The sequence below is a fragment of the Chaetodon auriga genome, chromosome 20 (assembly GCF_051107435.1).
Source record: "Chaetodon auriga isolate fChaAug3 chromosome 20, fChaAug3.hap1, whole genome shotgun sequence".
Taxonomy (NCBI): Eukaryota; Metazoa; Chordata; class Actinopteri; order Chaetodontiformes; family Chaetodontidae; genus Chaetodon; species Chaetodon auriga.
In genome coordinates this window covers 77,957-93,220 of record NC_135093.1, presented here as the reverse complement: position 1 = coordinate 93,220, position 15,264 = coordinate 77,957, and the positions used below count along the sequence as shown (strand labels likewise).

The 15,264-nt window shown below is 42.8% G+C and overlaps 1 protein-coding gene across 6 annotated transcripts in view; it reads left to right on the top strand.

The window, feature by feature from the left end:
- tcerg1l (transcription elongation regulator 1 like) overlaps positions 1-14,489 on the top strand; it is a 42,495-nt gene extending 28,006 nt beyond the window's left edge. For 5 of the 6 annotated variants that reach the window (XM_076759851.1, XM_076759848.1, XM_076759854.1 and 2 more), the window contains 11 exons: positions 627-769; positions 3,083-3,151; positions 3,291-3,369; positions 3,985-4,070; positions 4,779-4,891; positions 5,307-5,458; positions 5,562-5,643; positions 5,869-5,971; positions 10,862-10,951; positions 11,142-11,260; positions 12,112-14,489. In XM_076759851.1, coding sequence (XP_076615966.1) covers positions 627-769; positions 3,083-3,151; positions 3,291-3,369; positions 3,985-4,070; positions 4,779-4,891; positions 5,307-5,458; positions 5,562-5,643; positions 5,869-5,971; positions 10,862-10,951; positions 11,142-11,260; positions 12,112-12,268 — 1,193 coding nt within the window. In that variant the 3' untranslated portion in view covers positions 12,269-14,489. Of the gene's footprint in view, positions 1-626; positions 770-3,082; positions 3,152-3,290; positions 3,370-3,984; positions 4,095-4,778; positions 4,892-5,306; positions 5,459-5,561; positions 5,644-5,868; positions 5,972-10,861; positions 10,952-11,141; positions 11,261-12,111 lie in introns of all 6 variants that reach the window. The other variant, XM_076759849.1, reaches the window with a different exon arrangement.
- The last annotated feature ends 775 nt before the right edge of the window (positions 14,490-15,264 follow it).

Here is a 15,264-nt window from a genome sequence, read left to right as displayed (position 1 = left end):
TGACAGTAAAACATTTCATTAATAGCTTTATGGCCTGCTGTTGTTAGCATGCTAGCCATGCTAGCTCCCACAGTTTATGTTTACAACCTGGTCTAACTGCAGTTTCAGTCAGTTTGTAAAGCAGTATCAACCAGAGAGACTTGTATTTTGTGGGAGAGAAGGACATTGAAGTGTTAAAGTGTTTCAGTCATAACTGCAGATGCTGCAGATATACACCCTTACACACACACTCTGCCTGTGGTGTGTGTTGCATTTTAATGCGACACTGATTAAATGTGTCAGGAGTGAAGAAGAAGAGCAGCTGCAAGGGAAAGAAGAATAAGAAAACAGACAAAAACAGTTTCCCCCATTTCTATCCTCTTCCCTGTGAGTCCAGAAGCCCTCTGGTGGTTAAAATCAGTAGCAACAGAATTAATGCAGAAATATTTAAAAACACAACAACAAAAGTGTCGAAGTGACCCCTAAAAACAACCTTAATGTCACCTTGAGCTGTATAAAATGATAACAATAACCAGTCTAGACTTTTAAACTTGACAACAACTATGAACTCTATTAACAGATATGAATGTATAATAATTCTGAAAACTAATACTAAATAATACTAAATCGACAATGTCATCTGGTAGGTGGAACTTACTGGGAGTGGGCAGGACTTCAAATACAGAGAGGCAATGAGGTGTGGCCTCTCATTTTGAGCAATCAACGGCGCAGAAGTGCGTGGTTACGGCCAAACATCAGCCTGGATAGAAGACTGTCTCCACCCACACAGGTAAATTGCATTCAGCAATCACAAGTGCATTCAGATCATGCAGGATCAAGAGCTCAGTATCTTAGATTGTTTCCATTTAGACAAACATGTTGTGCGGGAGATGTTTCTTTTTTAGAGATGAGACATAAGTATATGCTAGCAAGGATTGTTGAGATGTAAAAAGTAGGCTGTCGAAGATGTGCAGTGACACTGCTGTAGAGGGTGTGCAGTGACTCTAGAAGATATACAGTTGCTCTGCTGTAGAAGGTGTGCATTGACTTGGTTGTGGAAGATATGCGACGACTCTGCCATTGGTGAGGTGCAGCGACTGTGCTGTAGAAGGTGTGCAATGACTCTAGTATTGAAGATGTGCAGTGATTTTACTCTATAAGATATATGATGTCTCTATTGTTGAAGATATGCAGTGACTCCAGTGTAAAAGATATGCAGTGACTCTGATATGGAAGATGTGCAGTGACTCCAGTGAAAAAGACATGCACTGACTCGTAGACGACTTGCAGTGACTGTACAGTGGAAGATATGCACTGCCTGTGCTCTTGAAGAGGTGCAGTGCCTCTGCTGTAGAAAATGTGCAGTGACTTTGTTGTGGAAAGTAATGCAGTGATTGTACTGCAGAACATATGCAGTGACTTTGCTTAAGAATATATGCAGTGACTCTAAGATATGTCATGATTCCACTGTAAAAGATACGCAGTAATTCTGCATGTAGTGACTGCAGTGTTAGATATGCAGTGACTCTGCTTCCACCACTACTACCACTGTCTACATACCCCTTGCATTTAGACAAAGGTACACACAATGAATCCCCAAAACACAACCATTGCTTTGAAATATCAGAGCATCAAAGATTGAGTTACCTAACATTAGTTCCTATGTTAAATAACTGACTAGGTTAGGGTAGAGTAGGGTAGTAGGAGGTAGGGTAGTTAGGAGGTCAGAATCAGATACCTGGTTGAAAAATGAAATGTTGTGAACATCCTGACATTATATAAATGAAAACGCAAAAGGGCAGATAAATTTAGCACTTATTTAAGTATTACTTGAAGGATATGTACACATCACTTACACATTATGCTTCAGTTATGATTTTGAGAGAGACTTCTGGCAAGTGACACAGTTGGTAGGGGAAGGTGATTATGAAAATGGATGACAGAGATAATATAAATACAGTCATTGGTGGAGCAGGTTTCTGTGCCTCTTGGGTTCACTTCTGCTTGGTAGAGGTGTCAGACTGGCATTTGGTGAGAGATTTACACAAACTTTTAGACTTTGGTAGGTACTCCATCTATCTCATATTTATGCTTCTTTTTTTTTCTATTAGTGACTGCTGTTTGAGTGAATGACTTCTTGTCACTAGATGTTACACCTACTGTTCTATATGCTGCCACCTGCTGCACCTCGGCAAACACATCAAATTGGCAGTTATGCCTCCAGTCAATGTAACAGCCAACTTTTTTTTCTTTCTTTTTTTTATTTTTTGAAAGGTTCAAAATACGGGAGATTTATGGAAAATATTTAAATGGGAGAACAGCAGCAGAGAAGGGTAAAATACAGTAGAATCCAGGGAAAGATGGGACAGTTGACAAGTCTGGATATGCAGTGACTCTGCTGTAGAAAACATATAATGACTCTTCTGAAGAAGATATACAGTGACTATATGCAGTGACCAATGTAGAAGATGACCAGTGACTCTACTGTGGAAAACATACAGCGACACTGTGGTGGAAGATATGCACTGACTCTCTGTAGATGATGTGCAGTGACTTTGCAGTGGAGGATATGCAGTGACTCTGTGGTGAAAGAAATACAGTGACTTCCCTGTAGATGATGTGCAGTGAGTCTTCTGTAGAAGTTGTGCAGAGACTTGACTTTAGAAGATATGCACTGACTGTGTTGTGTAAGCTGTCAGTGACTCTGCTGTAAAAGACATGCAGTGACTGCTGCAGTGGTGGTTGGAGAGGGGTAGAGAGGGACAGGTCCATGCAGACAGACAGACAGGTGGACATGTAGACACAATGATGTGAGACATATATCTCTTATCTTGGGATAGCAATATTTCAGTCCATAGGGGCGTTGGAGCAGGAGGGTGTTCAGTCAGTACATAGTGTGGACTGGTCACAGGTGCCAGTTGAACTCCTGGGCACTGCTGAGGTGCCCTTGAGCAATGCACCAAACACCTAACTACCTAGAGTATGTGATTAGGCAGCCCATCACTCTCACATCCCTCCACAAGTGATTTATATCCTGTGTGTGTGTGTGTGTGTGTGTGTGTGTGTGTGTGTGTGTGATTAATAAAGTACTTCTCTCTTATAGCGGTGCTTATTTGGACCCGTCTCTGCCTCTCAGCTCAGCATTGAGAAGTGGCCTTTCTTACCTGTCCAGGTGAGTCTGCCTGCCTGCCTGCCTGCCTGCCTGCCTGCCTGCCTATCTGTCTGTCTGTCTGTCTGTCTGTCTGTCTGTCTCCCTGCCTGTTTGCCTGCCCATTTAACTTTCTTTAAATCAGTCTCCTCTCTTTTTTCAGGTGATGAAGGAAGTTCATCCATCCTTCTTCTCTTCACGGTTTTCTTCCAGATTCGCTCTGCTGACCGACTACAGACACAGTAAGACCTGTCTGTCTCTCTGTCTGCCTGCCTGTCTGTCTGTTGTTAGAGATGTTAATTTAAATCTTTAATCATCATGTTAGTCTGTAGAACCTGATCTGTCATCATGATTGTGTCACTAATGGTTTCTGACATCGCAGTCACATGACCACGTATCCACTGTCACATCTCAGCTTTTCAAAGAGGATCAAAGTTAGCCAGAGGAACTCATCTGTCATGTTATCAGTTTATTTTCCTTCAGCTGCAGATTTTTAGCCTCGCATTGAAACAGAAAAATCACAGAAAAGAGGATGTTTTTTGATTTGAATGAATCTGGGTTTTCATATCTAGTTGAGATGCAGTTGAGATCAGCACAGATGCAAGTTCAGGTCCAGTCCAGAACAGTCTAGTTCAGGTTCATGTCTCAGGATTTTATACGGATCCAGTTGCTAACGCTATGTTGAAGTAAAGTGTGTGGAGATGGTGATATTCTGTCCAGTGACTGGTTGATAACTCTCGTAATAATATCAATGTATAATATCTGCCTGGTATTAGTTTGCTGTATTTTCATTGTCAGGCCAGAATGTTTGTTTCTCTCAGCAGTTTAAATAAAGTTTTATTCTTTCTGTCCATCAGAGAAGAAGGGAATGAGTGGAGGTAAACTTTCTTATGGAGGAGCGTTACTGCTGAGGACGGAGAGGACAACAGATGACAACAAACAGGTGAGTCCTAACCTCCATCAACTGGTTATTGGACAGTGGGTCCCTGGGGGCTTCTGGGTCCCTGCGTAAAGACACACATCCTTCACCACAGTAAAAGTACCAAAACTTAATGTATAAAAATACAAGTCAAAGTGCTTGAGGAGGACCGAGTTTTATCTACTTCATGTACTGTGAGCTACTTTAGATCACTGGTTCCCATCTGAAAGGTCGGGCCCCTCCAAAGGACCACCAGGTAACTCAGAGGGGTCGTCAGATGATTAATGGCCAAACAAAGAAGAATTGTTTAACAGTGTAGTCCTGCAGCAAATGAATGTATTTCCTTTTGCACACTGCTCATGCATTATGTGTCACACTGATCTTCACTAACGTGACTGTGGGTTAACGTTGCTGTTGCCTCAGTCTGTGAACATGAAGGAAATCCACAAAAACAACAAAAACACTTCTTTGACTAGAATCATCAACATTAAACTACATTCAGTTGAGCTCTAACAGATGACGCTCTGGACCAGCCCCCCCCCCCCCCCCCCCCCCCGACCTCTCTGTTCAGTAGTAGTTCTGTTCCATTATGCCATCATCAGGAGGTTATTGATCACTGGTCAGTCAGTAAAACTGTGATGATGTCATTTCCCCTGCTGATTGATGAATGATTGATTCATTGATGTGTGTGTTACGTGTGTGTGCGTACGCGCTGGCATGTGTTGGTTGTAGTGCATTGGTGTGTCCGTGCACAGGGGACATGAGGAAGATGAGGAGGAGAGAAGTGAAGATGGACGGAAAGACAAACGTCCTGTTGCCTCCACTCCTGTCCCTGGGTCACCATGGTAACTGCTGCTCTCTCTCTCTCTCTCTCTCTCTCTCTCTCTCTCTCTCGCTCTCTCACACACACACACACACACACACACACACACAGTACAGTTTATAGTTATTGACTGTTCTTGTTATTTTATGACATTTAGTAAAAAACTTTTCTGCTATTTCCAAATGTGACTGTAATGTTCAGCAGTGTTGCTGTGACGACCATGAACTGATGCAGAGTGTTCGGTTGTTTTTGACGTGTCTGTCTGTCTGTCCGTCTGCCTGCCTGTCTGTCTGTGTCTGTCTGTATGTCCATCTTGTGTCAGGGTCTTGTTTTTCTTTGAGAATCTAAACTTTGTTTTCTTCTTTGTTCTTTGAAACATCATCACTAGAAAACTCTGGACTCTGTGTGTGTGTGTGTGTGTGTATGTGTGTGTTCAGGTGTGTGGTGTGGACCGGAGATGACCGGGTCTTCTTCTTCAATCCCACAATCCACTTGTCTGTCTGGGAGAGACCAGGGGAGCTGATTGGTCGAGACATCAGCCGCATCATTGAGGATCCGCCCCACAAGAGGAAGAGGACGACACCTGCTGGTCTGTCGTCTCACCTGTCTATCTATCAAAAACAGTTGTCCAATGATCTAATGAAATACGTTTTGTGTCTCCACACTGTGAATCGTTTGCCTCTTTCTGGCAGACAACACCTCCAGCTGTCAATCACCTGGTCACCATGGTAATGATGAAGATGACGAACATGAGCACAACTCCAAAAGGAACCGGTGAGTCTGTCAGAGTGCACAACAGAGATGAGGGTCAAAGGTCAAAAGGGTTATTTGTTTGTTGTTTTGTTTCAGTGTGAAAGATTCTGACCTGCTGATGTCATCATCAATAAGCGATGTGATTGGTTACCTGTTGAATACAAGATTTTCTGAGTTACTCCCTAACATGATGTACATGTCTGTCTCTCTGTCTGTCTGTCTGTCTGTCTGTCTCTCACTCTCTAGAATAGAGGAACCAATGTCCCTCGTCCCTCATCCAGGAGATGTTAAGCTCCTCCCACTGGAGCTTCGTGTCGCTCATTTTAGGGAAATGATGCTCGAGAGAGGGGTAATACAGCGGGGTGCCATATATTTTTATATAAACAAATACATAAATACATGAAATGATGCTCAAGAGAAAACACACACACACACACACACACACACACACACACACACACAGAAACTTATGACCTCACTGCACTCCCTTTCCATCTTCATCTGACTCTGCCTCCAATCTAGTGATTTCCATGGGGGAAGAGCGTTTGATTTTCCGTCACTAATCAACAGAGACCATCATATCTGCCTGAATCAACCATTGTAATTAGTATTTCTCCTTGTTTCCAGCACAGTGCATGACAACAATGCTATACAACATGCAACAGTATGACAATGGCACTGATCCCGCTCATGGTGCTGATTGGCTAATTGTTAGTCCCCTGCAGTGCTCGCTGGATCTACTTTTTCTGATGAGAAACTGCTGTTTCATGTCATGATGCCAAACAAATCAGTCAGCTTAGTGGAGTGGACGGACTAAAAGGTCTGAACACAGCCAAATGTACATTGAGGATCCCTTCCAGACATGTTTAAGATGTATATAAAACACTCTGCTTGAAGTACTAACGTTTGTATGATATGGTTTTATATGGACTGCATTGTAAAAGTCTCAGCAGTGTCCACAGATCAGAAGTCCAAGGGGGAACTTTTCCAAACGATAGGAGTTACAATCTCAAAAGCACAGTTTCCTTTTGTTTTGAGCCTGGACAGAGGAACAGCCAACAAACCCTGATCAGATTCCTGCTGGTTTTATATAGGTGCAGTAGCTCTCTAATATAGGCAGGTGTTTGACAATGCAAAAGTCTAAATGTAATTATAAAAATCTTGAACTGGATTCTGAATTTTATGGGAAGCCAGTGTAAAAACACCAGGATTCGTGTTACATGAGACCTTTTTAAAGTCTTAGTCAGAAGCTTGGCAGCACTATTTTGTTGGTTTTCTTGTGTTTGCATGTGCAGTCTTTCAGGTGGAACAGTTTCTGTCTGTCTGCTGGGGTTGAAAAAACAAGAATGCAGTGTTTGTTGAAAGTCCTCCTGAGTTTCTCAGATTCTCCAGATACATATGTAATGATGATATTGCACTTGTGCTTCTTTTCTTCACCACCTGCAGTGTTGGTGTCCCTACATCTTGTGGCTGTTTCCACATAGGTTTAATTAGGGGATCAACAAGCTTCACGTGTATCCCTCAGGGCCTTTCTGTGTGGAGTTTGCATGTTCTCCCCGTGTTCACCTGGGGTATCCTCCGTAAAATATACCCCCACTAAAAACATGCAAGAAGATCACCACCTGACCAATGGCGATGGCGAGATGGGTCCCCAGGCGCCAGTCTGGCTGCCCACCGCTCCTGGTCTGCCGTGGAGGAAGGACGACCAGGATGGGTGAAATGCGGAGGACAAATTTCACCTCGTGTGCAGTGCGTACATGTGCATGTGTGTGGCAAATAAAGGGGAATGTCTCCCCCGATTCTTCTTCAGATGTTGGCTCTCCTTCTCTTGGGCCTGTGCACTTGTTGGTACACTATCAGTTCAGTGTTGCAGGGTTCTATGATTCCTAAGGTTGGCCTCAGTGGATGGTAGAGTCAGAAGAGTGCGTATTTATCTGTATGGATAAGTTTCCAGTACACTTCAATGTGTACTGCTCAGTCTCCGTTTGTGACATCCTCACATGTGAACTTGATATTACTGTCCACTAAGCTGATGTGCTCTGTGAAGGCTTGTATCTCCTGTGTTTTGATTTTGACCCATGTGTCTTCAATAGATTGAAAAAGTGGTCCAATGCTGTTCCCCTGAAGGAGTTCAGAGCTCAGCCTTTTACATCTCCCACTGGCCACAGTGGGAGATACTGGTGAGCCTCCATAGTTGAGATGCATGTGAACAATGAGATCACACCATAGGACACCATTGCTTCATCTCGGTCCAGTTTCCTTCATCAATTCTTGATCACAAAGTCCTTGGAGATCTGAATATGGTTAGGTGTGTTGCTTATGAAGGGGGACAAGATGGTATATATATGTTTACAGTTGATGCTGCTGAGGGGGCTTCTTTCTTTGTGAATTTTGGGTATTCCATACATGCATGGGATGGCTTCCCCAGGATATGGGCAATGATGTTGTTCATGATCGATGGTTTTCTCCTTCTGTTGCCGTTGTAGACAGGGTTGAATCCAGTTGACCTAGATCCAACCGTTCTTATGTAACCATAACCTGCATGACGGAGAATCTTCACAGAGATAACAATGGCAGGAGATAGCTTTAAAAGTGCTAATTATGAGCCCAAGAGGAAGTAAGTACAATGTAAACAGCATTTGGCCATGGACTGATGCTTGGGGAGCACCACAAGAGGTTCAGTTCATAAGGAATAATTATCAACCATAACCAAAAAGGTCTTATCTGCCAGGTACGGGGAGAACCAATAGCTGAGAACCAAAAAACCATAAACTTTTGTAATAAGGAAGACAAATAAACAAGAGTTGCTGGAATTAAATTATTTGTTTTCCTACTACTGTTCAGATTGTTCCATACAGGAGATGGACAGAATAGCAGTGGGGACAGTGCATCGCCTTGTTATATGACACACTTAATGGTGAGCTGTGCAATGGCCTTGGAGTTGGCTTTCAATGTTGTTTTCCACAGCCATGATGAATGTTATTAGTGCACTGTTCTGTGTGGGGCATTGAGTTGGGAACTGAGGCCTTCTTGTGGTCAATCGAGGCGGTGCTCAGGTTGGTCTGCCGAGTCTTAGAGTCTTGAGAGACTGCAGGTGCTTTGACCCTCTGGTGTTGTTTCTAATGCCCTTCTGAGCTTTGCTCATGAATTGACTCATGTCTACTTAACTACTATGATTCCTAATCGGAACTTCCATTTTGTGGAAAGGCAGGTTGTTGGCCGGTACATTGAAGGTGTTGTACCGTTGAGGGGACCCTTTATGATTATGACTGTTCTGCCTTGTGATTGCCATTGTGTGTGGGTACCTGTTGTTTGCAGCTAACTCATTTGTGCTGACTTCTTCAGTCAGTAGGAGTGGGTCATGTCCAGTATTGGGGCTGTCCAGCTCTTCATGACCAAGACCAATGGCTGGATATCTGCCTTTGTGATGTTGATTGCCTCTTGCTCTGGGAATTTGCTGTGGTCTGGTTGTAGCTACAAGCAACCTGGCATTGGTGTTGTGTGATATGTCTTTCTCACATGTGCCCTTCCAGTATTGCTCAGTGTCAGCTCTAGATGGGTCTGTCCTTGTGCTGTTCTTCCCTTGTATACAGTACATGCTGGATGGATCTTTGGAGAACAGGCCATTTATTCTCTTGGCCTCTGCTTTTCTGGTGTATCTCTTTGCCCTAGCAGCCACAGCTGTGATTCTTTGGTAGTTTCAAGAGCCTCACTTTACGTCTGGTGTTTAGAATGGGAGGAGGCTCAGATGAATATGGTCTGAAGTGTCAAAAAATGAGAAAGCTGCTGCCCAAATGGGCCATAATAGCTCCATTGTTCCATTAGCAGCACTTTAAAGACAGCCCCTAAGTGGCACGGTGGCACAGTGGCAACACTGTCGCCTCACAGCAAGAAGGTCCCGGGTTCGAATCTCGCTGCGGGCACTGGGTGTGTCCTCCACCATGCTTTGGTGCCTGCTGCTCGAGGAGGGCCTTTCTGTGTGGAGTTTGCATGTTCTCCCCGTGTTCACCTGGGGTATCCTCCGTAAAAATATACCCCCACTAAAAACATGCAAGAAGATCACCACCTGACCAATGGTGACGAAGAAGATGGGTCCCCGGGCGCCGGTCTGGCTGCCCACCGCTCCTGGTCTGCCGCGGAGGAAGGACGACCAGGATGGGTCAAAGGCGGAAGACAAATTTCACCTCCGTGTGCTGTGTGCATGTGTGTGTGACAATAAAGGGGAATGTCTCCCCCTGATTCTTCTTCTTCTTCTTCTTCTTCTTAACTTCAGCTGCTCAGGTTTGTGTCTCGCAGTGTCATGCTTAAGCATCTCATCATCAGATTACAACACCTGTGGAACATCAGATAGCTTGATCCTCCGATTGCTTGAAGCTCTGTTCACCTCCATGTTTTTTGACTGTTTGGTTTTGTCAAAGCTGTATCATGAACAGTCCCACTGTTTTGGCTGCTGGAACCTCCTGTTCACACTGTAACCATGGAAACACACAACAAACTTCAAACTTTATTTATTTATATGGCACTTTTCATACTTAAAAAGCAACACAAAGTGCCTCACAGAGGCTAAAAACAACAAAGAAGAAAACCCAGCCCTCCCGCCCCATAACTCATGACCGGGGAGCACCGCCCAAGACCACCCCGACCCAGGCAGACAGGAGGCCCCACACCAAGGTGCGGAGGCCTCCAGCCATCCCGGCCAGAGACATCCCCTCAGCAGCTCCCCCATCAGTAGACCAGGAGCAGTTCCCAGTGTGGGGGGCCCCCATGAGGAAACACTTGACCTAAAAAGCAAGGACCCCCATGAGGAAACACTGGAGTTAAAAACCAAGGGACTAAGACAGAAACATAAAATACAATAAAATGAGTAAATGAAATAAATAGCAATTAAACATGCAACTAAAATAAGATATGAACAAAGATAAACATGCTAAGAAGCGTGATTAAAAGAATAAGATAAATCAAACAAATCAATTGAAAGCCTGATTAAAAAGGTGGGTCTTGAGCCTCTTTTTAAAAACATCAACAGTCTCTGCGGCACTGAGGTTCTCCGGCAGGCTGTTCCACAATCGGGGTCCATAATAACTAATAGCCGAAAAACAATCAGATGATTTACTCTGATACTGAAGAAAAAGTCTGATTCTGATGATTAAGAGACAAGATCTTTGAGTATTTCTGTTATATTTTCACACAGTAAACTATATAAAAGATAAGAAATATGTTAATCTCTGTCTGTCCTGAGGTGTCGGCATTCTCCACCTGGGAGAAGGAGCTCCATAAAATGGTGTTTGACCCTCGATACCTGCTGCTGACCTCAGATCAGAGGAAACAGGTTTGTCTGTCTGTCTGTCTAACAACTAACTGTCTCACATGTTTTAATTGTTTTGAAATTAATTTACATGGATCATCCGAGTTGACTGTGGTCTCTTGACAGGCAGGTGATGATGTCATACCATTACGATGCCACTGTGACATCAGTCTTACCTGTGTGTGTGTGTGTGTGTGTGTGTGTGTGTATGTAGGTGTTTGATCAGTTTGTGAAGAGCAGGGTGAAGGAAGAGTACAAAGAAAAGAAGAGTAAACTCCAGAAAGCCAGAGAAGAGTTCAAGCAGCTACTGGAGGAGGCAAAGATCACCAGCAGGTATCACTAATTCATTATTCATCACTTCACTCTTAATTATTCTGCCGTGTTTCTGTAAAATCTGACCTGAGTCCACCTCTTCACCCAGACCAGCAACTGTTTATCCATCTGTCAAATCACTCTCAGGCTTAATCAGACTCATACTCTCTGTGTGGTACAAAGATTTATTTCACTATAGACTGATAGAAACCAAGTGTTTAAGAAAACACAGAAACATCAGTTTCAGCTAGAAGAAAATACTCTGTTCATCTAATTCTGACACGTGTACTGACTTCAGGTCAGTGATTGCACTCCTTTGATGAAGATGATGATTAGTTTTTATCACTTGGGTTTTGAGTGGTGTTGGTCTCACAGCAGCACAAAGCATTAAAGAGCTGGCTGAAGGTGAAAATAGATGATAGGGTATGATGATTAATGCATACTCTCTCAGCCAATCACATCACTGGTCTCATTGCTCTGTAACAGCTGAGCCAGTCGCAGTGAAGCATGATGTCAACAGCTGTACAAATGAAGAATCGTCTTTAGTAAATCATGTTTTTGTGTGAATGTAACAGACATGAACACAGAACCACAAACCTGCAGCCAGATGGTGTTTCACTGTTCATTAATAACAATAATTAGACCTTTTTTTTAATTTTATTTAGACTTTTTAGAATGCTTCTTTATCGATCACAATTTGGGGAACTAATTAGTGCAAAGATGATAAAAATAAATCATTTAACATGTTGATGAAGCTGTTTGTATGACCTCATCAATTTAGTGCTGTTTCAGTTTTATTGCTGTCGGCTGTCATGGCATAAATGGTGAAGGGGGAAACATGAATCGTTGAGTGTCCCCGTCTGTCTCCACAGATCCACCTTTAAGGAGTTCTGTGCTCGTTACCGTGGTGACCAGCGGTTCGGTGCCCTCAACAGGAAGAGGGAGCAGGAAGTTCTCTTTCATCATTACATCACCTCCTTAAAGAAACGAGACAAGGAGAACAGAACCAGACTGAGGAAAATGAGATGAGGACACTGTTCTACAAATTGTCTGAGAATCTTCCAGAAGCATCTAGAACCTTTGTAGAACTCATCCAAGACATTCCAAAACCTTCCAGACCCTTCAAAAGAGGCTTCCAGGACCTTGTATTTCACCACACTCAGCAGATCTTGTGCTGGTTAGCATTAATGAATCCTGGTTTCAACCTCTGCTGTTTCTGTAGGAGCAACCGGAGAAGAACCACAGAGACCAGGTGGAGCCAGAGAGACCAGACTGGGACTAGATGTCATACTGGGACCACAGAATCTGTATGGTTCTGACTTGTTCATGGTTTTATGGATTTTTCAGGACAGGAGCATCAGGCTGGTTTCTGGATTCTGGACCTTAGTGGACCAATGCCATATGGACCTGCTGAGCTGAATATGGACTGACTCTAATGTAGACACAAGTAGACAAGAGAAACAAGCCAAGTCAAACTAGACTGCACTGGACTTCAACAAGAATCAGAGCACAAAATAAGAAATAAGATCTGTCCGTCTGTCTGTCTGTCTGTCTGTCTGTCTGTCTGTCTGTCTGTCTGGCCTGGCTGGAGCAATCAATCAGTCAAACTTTGTTTGTAAAGCCCCTTTCATAGAGGTCAGTGCTGATGATGAGAGTGCTAAAGCAATCTGAGACTAATGCACAAGAGAAATAAGGCTTAGAATTTAATAATAAAGCATCATAAAATGTATTTAAATAGATGTATAAAACAGTACATAAGTATGTAAAGACAATAACAACTAAACTAAAAACTTCAACCATAAACCTAACCCTAACCCCACTTCTGAATCCAAACTTCCACCCTCTTCTTCTTCAGAGTTGTTCATAATAAAAACATGAAGTGTTTCTGTCAAACATACGAACAGAAGAGAGAAAGCATCAGAATGGAGAAGCAGATAAATCCAGATAAAACCAAATAAAAACACCTGAAGAAGCCCATCGTCCATGAATGAACTCACCGTGATCCAGTCCTCATTCAGCTGGTGTCATTCATGTTCTGCGTCCTGACTGGTGGGAAGTCGTGGCCATTTAAATGTTTTTTTTTTTGTTTTTTTTTTTTTTAAAGACTCCTGAGGATCACTGAGACCACATGGCACATTCGAATCACATGTTCATTGGACATAGAGTCCTACAGAGCGAAGAGCTGCTGCTTCCTCATTCTGTATGTCAAATGTTTCTTTAGTGAACTCTGAACTCTACGTCATCTGTTGCCGTGGTGTTTCATCCAGTTTCTACAAAGTGTGAAATTTAGATACAGCTTCCCACTAATGAGTGTGAAGCTCTGTGATTGTTTGTAAAAGTACAAATACTATTACTATGACCATTACTACTGCTGCTACTACCACACACCATCAAAGAACTGTGCAAGGTGTAAACACTACTGTTAGTACTACTACTATTACTACTACTACCACCATGACTACACATCATGGACAGATTGTGAAGCTGTGTGGCTGTTGGTGAAATGCACCATGGGAGTTGCTGTTCATCTTTTGTTTGAGTCAGCAGCACTAAACATGATGAACATGAAGCTGACTGTTATTGCAGGAACCTCAAATACCTGCTCACAATATTCAGCAGGTCATCTTCAGAGGATGATCTGATTGGCCCAGCCAGGACAGGGACACCCCCCAACCCATGTGTAAATCCACATCAGTTGAGCTGTCTGAACAGACTAAACCAGATTCACCTCATTCATGTGACACATGTTTTTATGTTTGTTATCAGAATGTTTTTGTAAACAAACAACCAAACAAACATATTGTTGTGATTTAAGCCCGTGACCTCCCTCACCTGTCAGTACCATGGTGAGTTGTGATTGGACAAATTTTCCTGTCCCAATGTTCTGGTTGGATGTTTTGTAGTGTTCTCCTTTCTCATTGTCCATGTGTTGAAATGATCTTTGTGTTCTGACGTTTCATTGGCTGTTGTTCATGATGTTATTTAAATTAAACCTGACACATACTTGTGGTGTTGTTTACAGGTGACAGGTGCACTTCTTGTCTCATGATGACTCTCCAGGGACCACTATGACGTACATGGTGTGACAGACAGGTGTAGAGAAAGCTAGTGAGCTAATTTGTTAGCAGGTTTATTGCCAACTGCGCATGGGTTTGTTGATCTCCACCTCTTCTTCCTCCTCCTCCTCCTCCTCCTCCTCCTCACCCACTCATATTAAATCTGTCAAATCATTTTGACAGTAAAATGTTTTCTCCCGAATTGATGCTGAGTGTTTCACTAGCAAATTACCTGTCAGTGTGTGTGTGGAGAAAGGGAGGGGGGCGTAATTGTTGGCTGAATTTATCCTGCTGTCTGATTGGTCGGTTGGATGGAGATGTTTCACCTCATGGATACAAATTCAGTTTTTATCTTCTCATTGGCATTCACACACACACACACACACACACACACACATACAAACAGACAGATGTTATAACTATACTAGTGAGGACCCTCTTTGACTTTACACCATAAACAGAAACCACCCAACAAGTTCATTTTCTCTCAGCCACATCAGCAGTTTCTAAGATGTTGGGGGTCATAGGCATTATAATTCAATTCAATTCAATTCAATTCAATTCAATATTCCTTTATTTGTCCCGCGAGGGGAAATTCCAGAATTATATATGTAAATAGATTATGTAGAGTATTTAAATCAGCACTAAAAAATAAATCTCTGCATTAATATTCATAAAATCTGAAAATTCCACTTAAACTCCCTAAATATTACACATATGTAAATTTGAGAAGGTACAATGTGCAAAATATGGCCAGAGTTTTAGGTGGAAACAATCAAAAATGAACGAACAGGAAGAAGTAACAGTTCTGATGGGATGTCTTTGTATTGTGTTGCAGAGATATTTACTGTTAACATGCTAACCAGCTAGCTGCAGCCCATCCATCTCATAACATCACTTTGTACCTGAGAAGGTGACTGTTCGATAGTGTTGCCTCCCGTTAATTTTAGATGGGACAGGTGTCCCAGT